This window comes from Leguminivora glycinivorella, chromosome Z (assembly GCF_023078275.1).
Source record: "Leguminivora glycinivorella isolate SPB_JAAS2020 chromosome Z, LegGlyc_1.1, whole genome shotgun sequence".
In the NCBI taxonomy this organism is placed as follows: domain Eukaryota; kingdom Metazoa; phylum Arthropoda; class Insecta; order Lepidoptera; family Tortricidae; genus Leguminivora; species Leguminivora glycinivorella.
In genome coordinates this window covers 15,168,151-15,185,526 of record NC_062998.1, presented here as the reverse complement: position 1 = coordinate 15,185,526, position 17,376 = coordinate 15,168,151, and the positions used below count along the sequence as shown (strand labels likewise).

Here is a 17,376-nt window from a genome sequence, read left to right as displayed (position 1 = left end):
GTATGGGACACCCCGTATAGTATTAGAATCCCATCACACAATATTACGAGAACCAGTCGAGAATTTAGACTTGATGTTAATGATTCTGTCAAAAATATGCTAGGTATGGATCTAAAATTTTGATTGAGTACACCTAAAATTTAAATATACCTCAAGTCTCACATAACTACTGAATAGAGCCTCCACCATGAAATTCTGACGTTTTCGTGTGGAAAGAGAACCCCCAAAAACGGTTACTTGGTAATACCAAAACTTTCATACATTTCCCGTGACGCTTATATTACGTTACGGACTAACGTCAAATAGCCATACAGCTTGCAGGGCTCGTCGTCTGATTGAATACGTCAGTAGCGTTAGCACACATCCAGTCCCCACTGTCCCCAGCCGTCCTGGCGCAAAACTTCAGTGGACGGCTCGCGGCTGCATATCGCAACTATCACAGCATTAGGCCAGCAGGTAGGGTCCGAGGCGTTTATTCCGACTCGTAATTTTGGCACGCTCGCACTAGTCGCACTATTATAAAATCTAAAATAAATAGCAAAAGAAGTTACTTTTGTAGGAAACCCTCGGTGCGCGATAAATATCAACAGATTTCTTTTAAAATGAGAAGGAAGCGAAGTTTGTATGGGTAACCGGGCTTAGGCATCTAGTCCGAGGATTTACCCCTGTAATTGCTAACGGGAGGATAATAACCTATACTTTCCATCACTAGACATTTTTTTTCTAATAAGTAATAACTTAATAAGTAGGTATTTATTTATATTTCTTATCCACTCTTAAGTCCAAAGAAATTGCAATGAGTCCAACATTGACCCGACCCGTACAAGTGTGAATAATAATAGAACGTCCTTTAGGTACCAAACAGTAGCCATATTTAGTAAAATGTCAAAACTTTCGTCGCGGCAAAAAACTCAATTGTGGGTTCCTTTATTCATTTTGTGGAGACACAATGACACAAATAAGCTTCATGGTGCGAATAAAAGCATAAAACTGGGTCGCTTTTGAAAGGTAGTCAGATCGATTGAAATTGAATACAAATTTCACCTGAGGTCATCGGACGGATGGATTGATAATGTGTTATTACAAAGGATGCTGCGGATTATGCCGCGCTCTCATTCGCCGGACACTACAAGCGGACGATATCGTTGATAAACAACAGTTACTTACATTACAGGCCCCATTCATTACCCTACATCTTCTACACTGTAGATGCCTTCAAGTCGTGGCTGATAAAGATCGGTTGGGCCGATTAATTATTATGTAACTGTTTAATTGCTTTGCTTAGGATGTGTTATCTTGTTCAGAGCATATGGAGCATTTACAATAAACCATAAACTATGAAGTTTAGTGCCACGTAGTTTTCATTACACTTAAAACAAAAAAAAAATTAAAAAATTGTTACAGGAGGCATACGTGCTGACGAATAGTAAGCGATTACCGTCGCCCATAAACAATTGCATATCTAAATTACCACACCACCTGCAACACTAGAGGGATTGTTAGATGGGTTGCTGGAATTCAACGAGGCAGTTCGCTTTTTTCTTAAAGGTTTGAAAGTCGTGTCGGTTCGGAAATCTAGAACAGTTAATTTCACAGTTTAGCAATGCGGGGCAACTTTCTGAAGAAACGTACAGTTGAGGACGGCCAACCATCTAAGGATCTAAGCGGTGACGATGGAAACGTCGGAAAGAAGCGGCAGGGATTAGTCCAAAGTCCGAACAATCCTTCTGATTTGGAACACCCCCCGTGAACATGCCATAGAAAATGCGCCTAGGAGTGAAGTCGATCTGTAACACGATGGCAACCTACAATTCTCTGGCTCTCCTGACTCCTAACTGGTGGGCCAAAAATTCACTAAACATATTAGCAACAAGAGATTGTTTTTGCAAACAGATTATTTATACCAATTAATTGATAAATTACAGCTGTCATAAGTTTTTTTTTCTCTCTCCGAGACGTTTCTAAAAGCCGCTCACTCGATGGAGTTACGACATTTTTCCGACATTACAGACTTCCCATGGCCACCTTTTTGCTCCATCATCAGATCAGCTCCATTACATACCATAATATTGCATTGTCACGTGATTTACATGTGTGTGCAACGCAATATTACCTACACGTGAAAGTAAAATAAAAGCTTGTAATAAAAATAGCGTATCTTGAATTTTATTTCAGTCAGACCCTAGACTGTAGTTTTTTTTCAGACCGGGAGGATGGTAATTATTATGTATACTTGTTCGGTGTGGTGAAAAATTATGTATTTTTATCTTTGCGCCTTGAAACCCTCGCAACGCTCAAGATTCCACTTCTTGAACAACTCGCTACGCTCGTGACTCGTGGTTCGTGGTTCGTGGTGAATATAGGAATGTTTCGCTTGCCCGGCATTATTATTTACATTATTGCTGCACGAACAGTTAAACAACAGCTTTGCCCTCTTGTAAAACAAACATAAGTTATTCATTAGGATTGCGCAATTCATAAAAGAAACACGTCACATTTGCTTCAGTATTGTAATAATAATAAAAAATATTATATTATTATTATATTCGACTGCAACGCCGGACAGTGCTCGTTGACATCACCATCCCCCATGATGAGAATCTCGTGAAAGCCGAGAAGGACAAGTCCAGTAAGTACCTAGACTTGGCTCACGAGATAACCGCCATGTGGGATGTTGAATCAACGATCATTGTTCCGATAGTCGTTTCAGCGAACGGTCTCATAGCGAAGAGTCTCGACCAACATCTTAAGAGACTCTCGCTAGGTGGCTGGATCAAGGGCTAGATGCAGAAGGCGGTGATCTTGGACACAGCACGGATAGTTCGACGGTTCCTCTCTCTGCAGCCCTAACCGCCGGCAGCTTGGGCCCTGCCCCGCTGCTGGCGGCACCCTAGGTTAGGTTTTTTATAATGTGTTTATATGTGTTTTATATTGTTTTGTATGTGTTTTTGTATTTTACTTTTATATTCATATTATAAACAGCCTAGCCTAAGAGAGAAAATAAATACTGAGAATAAAAAATATAAAACGTAAACCAAGTGTCTCATTACTTTTGTGCCAACCCAATAAATGCAGAAGGGCGATTTTTTAATTTCGCATACGGGAATTTGTCACTAAAACACACATCGTAGTGTCGTTCCATTTCAAGATCGAGGCCGGCAACAGACAGTCTTAATTTTCATAATCTTTAACCCTTAAATGCATGAATTATTCTTTTAACGAGATATTAATATATGTGATAGACAATGGTTTTCTGACTCTGGGAAAAATAATAAAAAAAATATTTAAGATCGATTTTTATACTAAATCAGTGTTAGAAGTTAAATAGGCCAAATATTATTTATATAAATATATCGTAATTGATAAGTTTTATTTAAAAGAAATGACTACTATTAAAAAGGTACGCTATTTGTGGAACCCCTATGATAAAATAATTAAACATAAAATAATTACTAACTCTGAAAAAATCTGCCCAAATCATTTACTAAAAATCGCCATCATCCAGTTTTTTCACACTTTTCCGCCATTTTTTTTTGGTTGGAAATAATGTTTTTATTTAGTTATTTAGATGCAGGATCTAGGAAAAATATATAAAAACGTCCAGCTTATATTTTGGCTAGTTTATTTAAAAATATATGCATTGTAGCCAAATGGCAACAATATGCATTAAAGGGTTAAAAATCATAATCTTATAAAATAAGATTGACTGCCTTGCCACACACATTCTTAAAATTCAAATTATTCGCAATCTGTCAGATCAATATGAAAAAAATCATAATCTTAAAAAATAAGACTGTGTGTGGACAGTTGCGAAATTGTATGGGAATCCGTGCACTCGATCTGATTTCATAAGATTATGATTTTTTAAGATTATGAAATTTAAGACTGTCTGTTGCCGGCCTGATATCTGTGTAAAAAAAACGGAACGACACTGCAATGTTACCACTTTTTTATTTCAACTCTCTTTTGCCAGGCTGTACATACATATTTAAATACAATAGTTAACTGCTTTTTTTTACTTCCCAATAGAACAAAGTATAGGTAAATATAAAAAAAATACCAAGAACCGGAAAACGCTATTATGGTTCCGTAGAAGCCTTGTTCACTAAAATATCTGGTACATAGGGTAAACTCGCCTCATTCGGTGACACGCCTAATTCGGTGAAACAACCAAAAATCGTCTTTCGGAATAGTGCTTCAAAGCTTGTAACACCGAATAAGTTTTTTTTTGCATATTTTACGGTCGCAAGCAAGGTACAAAAATCAGGGAGAGGGATGCATATTGCATATTTTTGTTTTCATCGGAGCGATTATATTTCTACAATTTGGTGGAACCCTAAAAAGCACTCTACCTCTCAAACTTCAGGCTGCAAAGACAATACGAGGGGCATGCCAAAATAATTTAGATATGGCGGTCTGTCGCTTTGTTTTAAGATTACCTACTTGCATATTCAAGTTGCGCGACGAATTGGGTCCGTTTTATTTTCTCCGGGGTAAATTTACACTGACCTCTGACCGATTGAGTAAATAGTATTTGCATGGATAACCAATATTTTCACTTATATGTGTCATTTTCCAGCAAAACGTCCCACTTTTTCGCTTGCCGAAGACGTTTGGGCCGGTTACTCGTAAAAAGGTACAAGCAATATCATCCTTGTGGTAACCGACAAAGTGACAAACTTAGTACAAACTTTTCTTATTTTACCTCTAGGCGAGGTACGAGTGCACCTTGTGCTAAGTCTACCTCTAAACAGTTTGCAAACAACTTACAGATATTATTTGGAACATGAATTAAGTTGAACCAGGAAGCAAATGATGCAATTAGTAGGTATGCCTTCATTATTCTAGCTTAATAATACACAGGGTGAATTTATTATTGGACGAGGGCAGCTACCAGATACAATGCTGCTACGATAAATTGGTCATAGAACACCTTACCTCGATTTAAAACTTTTGAAGATTGGCGACAGATGTAATAGTTATTTGTTATACAAGGGGGCAAAGTTGTATTTTAACGCAGAGTGTGGAATTGAAAAACGAGCATGTGAAAGCATTCTATAGTTGAACCACTTCGAGAATAGAATCCTGAACTTGCGAGTTTTTTAACACACGAGAAGTAAAATACATTTGCACCCGAGTGTAACACAAAACTTTTCCCCTAACTATAGCGAGGAAACTACAACGCAAAAAATGCGTTTATCGCTGCTTCCAGTAGTTCCACAGGTGGTAAATCATCTTTATTACTAGATTCACCTACTTTTATCAATTTTAAAGCAGTTAATTTGACTTTATTCAAGGTCAAATTACTTTACCCACTAGTGGATAAAATGCGTTTTTACCCGCTGGTGTTAAAGGCCAAAACGTGTTTCCGAGCTAGTGAGGGGAAAAAAATCTTGGTAGACCACTTTATCTGACTTAGATTAATGTTATTATAATGTTCATATATAATATACTAGCTTATGCCCGCGGCTTCGCTCGCGTTAGAAAGAGTCAAAAAGTAGCCTATGTCACTCTCCATTCCTTCAACTATCTCCACTTAAAAAATCACGACAATTCGTCGCTCCGTTTTGCCGTGAAAGACGGACAAACAAACAGACACACACACTTTCCCATTTATAATATTAGTATGGATAGTATGGATTATAATGTATTAGGTACTATTATGTCTATAATGTTCAAGTAATAAATAACCACAAAAAAAATCTATAATATGAAGAATTACCTATCTTATTTAGATATATGAAATACATTACGATACCTACATAATATGTTTACATATTGACATAGGATAAAAAAAACTCTTAATAGTTCCAAATAAATGTATTAAAAACTTACCTTAATTGTATGAGCCGTAAACACGTTCAAAATCAAAATACATAATATACTCTAGGTAAATAATACAGTAAAAGCGATTATTTATTATGCTAAGGCACCATTTGAATATTAAAATTTTATTATGCTATGTGTACGAATATTATGTACTTTTATCAACTTTTATTATGCGAAATTATGCATTTTTGGTACTTGCTGGTCGATACCCGTCGCGTCGTTACTTAGGGAGTTTACCGACCTCGTGCAGGTAGGCGGCAAACAATTTGATCTGAAACCGAGAAGATATACAATTATCAATATTTCTCTAGTCAATAAGATAATCCATGCCTAATCGATAAAAACTTAATTGGTTTAGTTTTATGCAACGCAAACACCACATATTGTAGGTAATAAAAATTATTTCTAGGGGATGTCAATAGAAAAGGCAAATAATATAAAAAACCGGCCAAGTGCGAGTCGGACTCGCCCACCGAGGGTTCCGTACAAACTTTCAATAGTTGAATCATCAAATGTTATTGATATAACTCTACAGACTTAACTAAATCCGTCAAGACTCAATTTCCCACATAACGAGTAATATTTAATATACAATTTTATTACTAAACAACGTCCAAAGAAAATAAAGATAATTCGACTTCAATAGATTACGTTACAAGTGTTACAACATTGTCGTCAGGACGCTCCTGATCCTGACCCGACCCCATTATAATATATCAGGGAAAACGCGATGTAGGAAATGAGCGCTCAACGTACTGCGACATCTATCGGAAATTAAGTAAACTAATGTGCGCGAGCTTAAAGTATGGAAGATGATTTTTATGGGATAATTATTTGTTGCATGAACCGATTTTAATAATTGTTCCTCTATTTGAAAGCAGGTACTTTTATTGTTATTATGGAAAAATTACAGGTACAATAAAGTACAAGGGTGGTGAAATTGAAAATGTAAATCTGAACGGTTTTTTATAAATTAAAAAAAAAGTTTTCAAGATACGTGTACGATTTTATTTTTCCTGTAATATATATTATAATAGGGAACTTGACTGTAGTTAAAATAAAATATTTTATACCATGCACGAAACAAAGCATCAGATAATTATAAGAAAAACATGGACAGAAGTTATTTTTTAATCCAATTTCTATTTAATGTCAGGTAGAAATATATAGTAATTGAGTTGACCGCGTGATGTCACTCAATTCGATTTCATATAAATTCCATATTAGCAAGTTGTTCAAATTCGTTTTGACAGTTCTTAAAAAGAAGCTGATTTGACTAGGAGGCTAGTAGCCTATAGCCATATTTGGTAAAAATTTCATAAATTTTCGCTAGTAAACTTTGGAGATAAGGGGGGGGGGTTATTTTTTTTTCTTTCAAAAAACGATTTTTTCCCACAACAAAAAAATTATAAAAAATAGTTTTGATATGTACAGTTTGAGCTCTTTTTAACGATACCCCACTTGACCTAGCAACTTGAGATTTACAGTTTGGGCCCCTTTCATTTTGGCCATTTTCTATAATTAATATTATTTATAAATAAAACAAAAATACTTTCAATTTGTAGAGGTTCACGATGATTATAAATATTCCAAATTTCAAAGCGATAGCATAAGTAGTTCTCGAGATATTTAGTAATGTGACACACAGACAGACAGACGGCCAGAGCGGGACCATAAGGGTTCATTTTGTACCTTTTTGGTACGGAACCCTAAAAAGGTAATCACGGCCTACTCGGTGAATATAAGTCTAGTACATGTGGTGTGTAGGCACACTTCGGACACGTGACGCGTTTCTAGCACACAGTCTAAGCTCATGTAGGTGAACGCGTACAGTCACGGACTTTAATCGTTGATCCACTTCTAGCTCATTTTATAACGGAACGTCATAGCTTAACTGCTTAACTATGGGATGTCCAGTATAAAATGAGCTAGAAGAGGATCAACAATTAAAGTCCGTGACCGTACTATGCTTGTATGAGTGAAATATGACAGGTCGATTGTTCGCGTTTTTGACAAGCGGTAACTGTAAGGTAACCGAGAGGGGGTGGGCGGCACTTTCAGCGGGGAGCGGGAGTGTACCATACTGTACGATAGTACTCTTTATTAAACTGCGGTGTAGGTACTCACGCCCTCGATGTAGTTCCTGCAGTTGATCTTCTCGTTCTGCGAGTGCGCCATGTCGTCGCCGGCGCCCATTGGCAGCAGCAGCACGTTGCGCCCACTCGCTTCCTGCAGCGTGATGGTCACGGGGATGGAGCCGCCCTCGCGAGACATGTCTGGCTCGGTCTGTGGATAAAGTCTCATTTTAATATGTTGTTGTCTCAGGGCATCCATAGGTCGCCGGCACTCCACCCTGGGAGTTGAAGGCAGAGGTACTAGCGGAGAGATACCGACTGAGGGCAGAAGCCAGAGGGCGTGACGAGCTCCTGGACGCGGAGGAGGCCGAAAGAACGTTGAGAGCAGCCGCGGAGCGCCTGCGTCAGAGGTGGAGGGTTACCTTGTAGGATAGCCACTATGGAACCCGAACTATAGAAGCTATTCTCCCAGTAATGGACAGGTGGGTTGATCGGAGGAAGGGCGCCCTGACTTATCGGGTCACGCAGATAGTGTCCGGACACGGGTGTTTCGGACACTATCTGCATAAAATACAGAGAGAACCGCGGCCTCAGTGCCACGAGTGCGGTGTGGCGGACGACACGGCCCAACACACTCTGGAAGAGTGCACTCGTTGGGCCGTGGAAAGAGCTACCCTCAGGGCAGAGCCGGGAGCGGCGGACCTCTCGCTACGCGGCGTAGTGGAGACTATGCTGGGTAGCGAGAGAAAATGGAAAGCGGTGGCCTCCTTCTGCGAAGCAGTCATGTCGCGGAAGGAGGAAGCAGAGAGAGAGCGAGAGGCAGCTGTTGACGCTCCTCCGCTACGACGAAAGCGGCAGGGTCGAAGGCGGAGAGCGTACGCTCGCCTCGAGCCCTAGATGGGCCATGCCCCATATGTGATGCCGGGAAGGGGGATTAAGCGTTTCTGATCCTCCTTTAAGATGCGGGTGCCCTGGTCAGGGCTACCGGAGAGCGCAGTGGTGAAGTGAAACGTTCCGAACCCAGTGCGCTCTCACAACGGAAAAGAGGGTGAAACGCCGGAGTGGGTTTAGTGGTTAGAGCCGTTTCTCCCCTTCTCGCCAGGAGAAGGGAAAGCAACGGCGAGTCCCACACAGCGTGCGCAACAGCATTCCCACTCAGTCAAAAACTAAAAAAAAAGGGATCCATAGGGCCTTCACAAGTTCCTTCCACGTCTTTCTATCTTGAGCCTTGGCTATGTTCCAGCTCAGTCCAAATTATATATATATTTTTTTTATACATAATCACCCTTAAAGCAGAATGGATTTTCCTGAGTTTGAAGTTAAGCGTCACGTTTATGAGCGATACCTTTCTGCATCCCTCAAGGTTTAAAATGAGGCGCCGCACCAAGGGTTATCCGCGAAAAAATAAAATTGATTTGTAACACCACATGAAATTGTCATAATTTTAGACCTTGTGTCTCTCATTTCAATGACAATTTCAGATGGATTGGTACGTTATTGCGTAATTACGTCCAAATGACACCTAACTTTCTGTCGCAGTTATAACGTTTACTGAATACTTTATGGGAATATTTCACACTTCACGGCCTGTTTTTATACTACGTCGGTGGCAAACAAGCATACGGCCCGCCTGATGTAAAGCGGTCACCGTAACTTATGGACGCCTGCAACTCAAACAGTGTCACAAGCGCGTTGCCACCCTATTAGAAACTTGTACACTCCCTTTTGCTGTGTTAAGTACACAGCAAAAAGGAATGTACAAGTTCTAAGGAGGGTTCGGGTTGCCGACGACTCAAAGGACAATAGACGGAACAAGTTAGTTCCGTAAGTCCTCCCGTCATCAGCACACCGCACCCTCGTTGAGCTGTTGTCATTGATCGATCAATGTCCGCCAAGTGGTCTGGCGCTATAATTTTAAGGGCCAATTTAAAATCGTATGGTGAAACCTGGAAAGTAATTAGGTAGCTGTCTAATAGAAGTAATGTACCTGTGTGCGTAGCCGAATGCACAAACGCTCACGATAATATCTCTTTCGTAGCTACCTATATCTATCGTTATTGCGTATTGGCGCGACAGAGGGAAACTATCTTTCGCGGCGTTTCGTTTTCGTTTCGCGTCGCAGAAATGCCATTCGGCTAAGGGGTCTAGCCGCGTAGCCGAATGGCATTTCTCCGACGCGAAACGAAAACGAAACGCCGCGAAAGTTGGCCTGGCTCTGTCGCGCCAATACGCAAGAGCAATAGACAGATATCTACTAGCGTCTCGTGTCGTGAGCGTTTCGTGAGCGTTTGTGCCATTCGGGCTACGGGGCCTGGTAGTGTAACGTGTATACTGTATACTGACTGCGTAGTGTATTGTGTGTGACGCTGTATGTGTGTAGTACCTGGTAGATGAGGCGGGTGGCGCGCGCGGCGGCCTGGTAGTGCGGGTGGTGCGGGTCCTCGGTCCACGCGCGCCCGCTCTGCGCGGATATCTTCATCTTGTTCGGCGACCCGCGCTCGGCCCACTGAAAATATTCACAAAAACTTTAAGTTCCATCCTGGAAATCATAGTATCATAGTCGATTTATTGCTATTATCACATTTGATCCAGTATGGTTAATTCTTTAATGTAACTACCAACTTAAACAAATAACATTAACTCTTATTTACCTCTATCATACTTTAAATATGCTCTATAATGGCTTTTTTGTGTACGAACAATTTAGGTGTCCTAAACGATGGTTATGATTTTATTTATACTACGTCGTTGACAAGCATACGGTCCGTCTGATGGAAAGCGGTCACTGTCACCTATGGACGCCTACAACTCAAGGAGCGTCACGTGCGCGTTGCCGACCCATTAGAAACCTGTACACTCCATTTTGCTGTGTTAAGAATAAGAATAATTTATAGAATAAAAAACTAATGCCTACGCCAAATCTTGGGATTAGTTGTCAGAGCGGGCCCCAGTTTCCCATGAGCCGTGGCAAATGCCGAGATAACGCAAGGAGGATAATAAGAATAAAAATAATTTATTTAGTCCACAAAGTGTATGATTTCTAAATAACAGGCATTTTCTGAGCCTTGCAAATGCCAACGGCCTTATGCTATGCGGTAACACAAGCATGGCACAAACCTTTTTGTGAACGTAATCGAACACGAGCTTCTCCACTTCCTCGGGCTCCTGGTTGGGCACTATCCGCAGCGAGAACTTGCCGATCACCTTCCCCGGGATCACGGTCTTAGCGCCTGGCTGGAATGCAGCTCCTGCAAAAATAAACCTTCCAAATTTTCATTTGTTCACTCCCATAGTGAAGCCACAGTATAATAATACTATCGTACAGTATGGTCACTCCCGCTCCCCGCTGAAATTGCCGCCCACCCCCTCTCGGTTACCTCACAGTTACCGCCAGTCAAAAACGCGATTAGTCGACCTGTCATATTTCACTTATACAAGCATAGTACGCGTTCACCTACACGAGCTTTAGACTGTGTGCTAGGAACGCGCCTCTTTCATATATTTGATCGCCAGTGTCTGAGGTGTGGTGAAGCGAACCAAGCAATGTAGGTATCACAGAACTTAATTTAGATAGAAGAAACAAATTCATATATTTGTATAGGGGCCGAGCGTGTCAAATTTTGTACTGAAGTTGATTCTTGCCTGTAATTTTAAATATGTCTCAGGCTCTTGATTGTTCATAATTTTTGTGTTGTTGCAATTGAATATCACGTAACGAGGCATTTTTTATGTTTTGGTCGACTTCAACTTACAAAAATTGACGCCCGAAAGCTGCAAGGTGCGAGTAAAGACGGACAACTCAGTGGATTTCACTGAGTTCATTTGACACGCTAAGTAGATACGTTTGCTTGATCTATGGTATATATGACATCTGTGGTAGGGATATAAAATCGCATAATCCAAAATGTGTCCACCAAAAAGAAAACACGTAAGCCATGAAATTATACGGTGGACTGTTTTAAACACAAAGGATTATGTGACAATTTTTAAATCTTAGTGCAAAAATGTAAAGTTCACAAATGGTAAATCAAAAGTATTATTGTGCAAGTACCTTCGATTCCGTGCAGAGACAAGGTGGGGTATCTCCACCGGTGCATCAGCAGCTGTTCCTTGACACCGTTGTGTGCCAACTGTGGGGCTCCGATCGTACTCCTGAACAATTAAACTTTTTCATTTAAAAAATCGAACATTATACATTTACTGGGTGTTTAGACAAGTTGCAAATCGATCACGCTACGAAGCGTGTATAGTAATAGTACATTACATCAGAGGCCGGGAAAATGAGGATTTCCGGCCAAGTGGGGATACGAGGCCGGGAATCCGTTTTCACGCCGAGGCATGTATAGTGCTTTTCTCAAACATGCAATGAAATTAAAAAAAAATGCTCTAAAGGACTTGCAGGCCTAGGCCTAAAAAATAATATGAAATCCCTTTACAGTCCTCTCGAGTTGTTGCGCCCAAAAAGCGATACTTCCCAGCCCATTAAGGAACGTAAAGATTATTTCATTGCATGTTTGAGAAAAAAATTAAAATGAAATATTTCGTTTTCAAGTAGGCATATTAAAATGCGCATATGAACGTCAAATAAAGCTACGCCGGTAGTTATTTCTATCTATGATGACTCTAGCCTTACTTAAATGTTTGTCAACATTTGATGGACAGAAGTGCCTTAACCAAGGCATTGAAATCTGCGTCGCAACAGGAAAACACACACAAAACGTAATTTAGTAAACAATTATATCTATAAAATATTGTTTGTACTAACAGCAACACTCTTAGCTAACCATCGGTAGACTTCACGCCCTTGTAATAAGGTTTACAAATGTACAGCTAACAGTGTTGTCGATGGTACATTGACGAGGTTTGGCAGAACTTTATCTGCAGACGAGTCAGATAAGAGTAACTAATTCAATTCTAAATTAAAAAGGGATCATCCACATATTACGTCACACTAAATTTCAGGTTTTTGGACCCCTCCCCCCCCCCCCCCTATGTCACGTTTTTTTGTATCCCTTTAACAGGGATTGTCACATTTAGTATGACCCCTCCCCCCCCCTTACACTGTGACGTAATATATGGATGACGCCAAACGCATATATTGCGTTATAAAATACAAGCTACTTAATACTTTTAGCGATTTTACATACAAATCACTAGGGCCAGCAAATTCACTGTAAATTACCTGTATGCCTCAGGATCAAAATCAATGGAAGTATATAATTTCTTTTCGGCTTCTGTCAAAGGAGCGACGGATTTGTAAATATCCGTGACTAGGATCTTGCCGTCCTTGTCCACTAACTGGTCCATGAGGTAGATGAGATCGGACATGGCTGAAATACACATTTGATTACTAAAAAAGTACAGTCAGCCAAAAAAGTGGTTTACCACTTTTTGACCTTATGTGTTTAAAAATAGAGTCGTGAGTTGAAGCTCAAATTAGATTAATAGAGTGAAGAGTAAGAACTGTTTTGATGTGGGATGAAAATATTCGTTAAATACTTAAGGTACAGTGGGGCAAATCTCGACTGGGGGTTACACTATGATGTTGAGTTCTACATGTATCCACTGAACACGCCTACCATAAATAACCGGTGGACACTCTATTTAATAATGCAAACATTGTAAAACATGGAAAAAATGGACCAGTTACATTTGGCCCCCAGTCGAGATTTGCCCCGCTGTACCTTATTTAGTTTTTTTTCTTATCTTTAATGTACATGAATTGTTGTGAAGAGTTAATTTCATTCCATTAGAGATAACGTTATTGCACATTGTATAAATCATGTCAGCTTTATTCTTTTCGTGACAATAAATAAGGTAATAAAATGGAATACACATAATTCAATGAAGGCAGCTATGTACCTAGCAACAATGAATGCAACATCGTGATATTTTATCGGATTAGCATCAAGCGATAGGCACACGAGGCGACGATTGCGATATGCCGCTGATGGAATGTTTGTCGAGTTCGATAAACAACTTAGGCAAGTAATTAAATAGATAGCTATATTTGGTCTGGCATTAGATCCTACAGTAATTCAGTACTCCGAGAACTGACGGACTGTTCCAAGTAATTTAATCTGGCAAACTAAAAAAAAACATATTTTACCTTACACTTTTTACTGCCCTTACTTCCTAACAATATTAGGTCCAGCATTATGATCGAATTTTTAAGAGCAAGTTTGGCCTGGCTAGCCACATAAGAGCTCACAAGAGGGAAAAATCTTGACTGCTGAGGTCGCCGTCATCGAAATCGATGTGGAGGACTATATATATATATATATATATAGGTCCAGCATTACGGAGGTATAGAGGGAAATGCTTCGAACGCTTTATTTTTACTTAAGTAATAAAATTTTTTTGGGTCATTGTTTCTTAGGTCAGTTATAAAATTAAGTCATCAAAATTCCGGAACTCCCCGGCCAACCTTGAGCCTGGGAGGAAGGCGTTTCAAAGGCACCATTTTCGTTTATATCTCGGAAATTATAGATCGCAGCAACTTCTAGTTTTCCTAATCTGAATACGATACCAAATATGCCCTTAAACGGATCCCTTACATTTTTGTTACACCTCGTATTATAAACATACTAAATTTGCTCTATTCTCGTGTGGATGAAGACTAGAATGAACCTATTTACCTAGCGGTAAACTCCATTGTAACTATTCCATAACGATGTTGAAGTTATATTTGTATGTAACGTGTGTCACGTAAAAATAACTAAACAGATTTGAACCCAGATAACGAAAGAATAATATAATGTTTTAAAGTACAGTCAGCTACAAAGCTACGAATACAGGCAAAGTGCCAAGAATATGTATACAGAACTTTATTGTCTGTACATTAAGGTGTGTACATATTTTTGGCACTTTGTTTGCCTAAACTTGTGTGATTCTGCAATTACATTTATTAATAAGTTCCATGAGGCCAAAGTCTCCCATCAAGGTTGACAACAATTAGCAATACTTATGTGGAATTTTATGACACACAATACCCATGCCCATACTTGCTTATGAGCCAGAATACCTACAATTGAGTCATTACTCATTCACAATAATCTATTATTTTGTGCAACGTAATACATTACCAGAGATATACCTACATATAAATTGAATACCTCTGAATTTGTATGAAAAATCGCAGTATTCAGTTGATGCTTACAGTTTAGTGTGCAATTGTTGTGTGATGTAATTTTACATACCTTCATGTACAGTTCCACCGTAAACACCACTGTGAAGATCCATTTTGGCACATTCAACCTCTAAGAAATAGTAACTTATTCCACGGAGTCCATATGTGATACACGGCTTGGTTGTCCCCAACCAGTAGTTGTCAGATATGCACACATAGTCCACAGTGTCAAAGAAACCTTCTGGTTTTAGTTGCTCGATTAAGAGTGCATCAAGACCCTCAGAGCCAGACTCTTCCATGCATTCAAATACAAATTTCAAGTTCACTGGTAGCTATAAAGGAGAAACGGAAGCAGTGTTAAAATTAGCCAACACTTTGTTATACACACTATCTACCAATAAAGGTACTTCTAAAGTAAGTACACTAATATTTAAGTGACTATAGCCATAAGGTACCTTTTCTTGTTGTACAACTTGGTCCAAGTTTACTAGTAAGATCGCTATGAACCTATATAATATAAAAGTATTATATCAATCACTTTTTCTACCCATACTAATAGGGCCATTTATATTTCAAAGTTGTCTATTCCACTTTTTTTGTAACATAGGTATTGTTTACGCGATTCATACTCAGAATCATGAGGTCTTTCGATCCTGATAGGAGAAAAAAAATGTCAGAAGATTTCCATACATTTACAAAACCTTCCATTCCATTACCGAGTAACAGAATGGGAAAAAGCCTTGGGACACTTTTTTCTCCTATTAGGATTGAAAGAGCTCGCGATTTTGTGTGGAAACTACATAACAATTTCCAAATCCAAAAAAACTTGGAAAAAAATGGCCCATCAAGAGTGAAAAACTAACTAACAACTATAAAGCTCCAAAAGCTAAACTGAACATACTTTGATTAGCACACATTTATTCCTGTTTATGCTACATGCAGCTTCAGTTGTAATATGTAGACATAGAAGATAGATGTTATCTTACCTCTTCACCAACAGCTTTAAATGCATTGATGGCATGTAGCCAACCAAGCACGGGACCTTTATCATCAGTTGAGCCACGGCCGTACAGCTTGTTATTGCGTTCCACTAGCTCAAATGGCTCTGTGTCCCACCCATCTGACTTCAAAGCAGGCTGCACATCTAAATGCCCGTAAATGCATATTGTGTTCTTCTTAGGATCCTAGACAAGGTGAAACACAGGTTTTATGAAATAAAATTTATAAAATATACATTATTTATACAATATTAAGGTTCCTAAAAACAGTCTCTTAGCTTTTGAGATGGGCAACCGGTCTGGCCTAGCGATAGTGTGGTATGTTCCTAGTTGTGAAGCTGATGGATCTGGATTTGAATCCCAGTATGGACATTTGTTTGTGTGATGAACCCAGATATTGGTTCCTGAGACATGAGTGTTTTCTGTGTTTAAGTATACATATATGTATACATCCATCGCTTAGCACAGGACAAGTTTTGCTTTGTTTTGAGCTAGGTTTCTGTCTGTTAGTAAGATATTCTCTAATACTTAATGAAAAGTGACTTACGTTTCCCAACACCCCAACTAGTACAGGGGGCAGCTTCACTTCCTTTTGGTCAATAGTTTGGAAGCCGACATCTCTGAGCTCCGTGCTAGCGCCCACCTCTTTCAGCTTGTCCTGCATCCAATGTACCATACGTACGCAGTCATCCCGGTATTTTATATCACACGATACAGAAGGAATCGCAACCGCCTCTTTCAAAAGATTCTTATAAGTAGTTACATTAGCATCCACATGCTTAAATATTGCTGGCAGAGTCTTTTCTGATGCCATGTTTAAGGGAGACGTAAGAGATACAGAACTCTTTTTCCTTCGACAGCCCAACTGGCACTGATTAAATCTCGCAACAGCAATTGTCGGCAATTTATTATCAATGCAAACACGTACGGCTTTTGAAATAAAGAGAGAGGGAAACATGATTTGACATGATTATTAGAACATTTCGAGGTGACGTTGACGTTTACGTTCTGGTTCACTCATAGTGCACTACTGTGGTAGCCACATATTTATCCTCAAGAGGTTAATTTGTTTATAAACTTTTTAAATATTTTTAAGATATTTCAGTCATTCTTATATTAAAAAATAAAATAAATATAGTCTGTCGAGCCATTTCTGACAAGTAATCACTGGAAAATTTATAAAATGTAGGCGAAAAATTAAAATCAATTCAGCGTGAACGGTTATTTTTATTTATTACTTGGATGGTGATAAGCAATAATGTGTCAACCCACACGCCAACCATTTTGAGAAAATGGCGTCTAAAGATTTTTTCTCATTTTTTTGTGTTTCTCTTAAAAAAAATTG

At 39.2% G+C, this 17,376-nt stretch overlaps 1 protein-coding gene across 1 annotated transcript; it reads right to left on the bottom strand.

Annotated features, from left to right (window-relative positions):
* Window positions 1-5,804: 5,804 nt before the first annotated feature.
* LOC125241021 (cytosolic non-specific dipeptidase) lies at window positions 5,805-16,977 on the bottom strand. The gene is made up of 9 exons (XM_048149289.1): window positions 16,579-16,977; window positions 16,020-16,217; window positions 15,104-15,365; window positions 13,087-13,234; window positions 11,956-12,056; window positions 11,022-11,152; window positions 10,288-10,410; window positions 7,957-8,115; window positions 5,805-6,100 (listed from the first exon to the last, which is right to left on the bottom strand). Exons 1-9 carry the CDS (start codon window positions 16,843-16,845, stop codon window positions 6,050-6,052), a joined length of 1,440 nt encoding a protein of 479 aa, XP_048005246.1. The 5' UTR covers window positions 16,846-16,977; the 3' UTR covers window positions 5,805-6,049.
* Window positions 16,978-17,376: the final 399 nt, after the last annotated feature.

What these genes read in the sequence shown, in the direction of transcription:
- LOC125241021 (XM_048149289.1), bottom strand. Translation starts at nt 16,845, where the DNA reads ATGGCATCAGAAAAGACTCTGCCAGCAATATTTAAGCATGTGGATGCT. An exon ending in TTTGATCCTGAGGCATACAG is followed by an intron (nt 12,057 to 13,086) that starts GTAATTTACAGT and finishes TTAATTGTTCAG; the next exon opens with GAGTACGATCGGAGCCCCAC. An exon ending in CCACCCGCCTCATCTACCAG is followed by an intron (nt 8,116 to 10,287) that starts GTACTACACACA and finishes CTTTATCCACAG; the next exon opens with ACCGAGCCAGACATGTCTCG.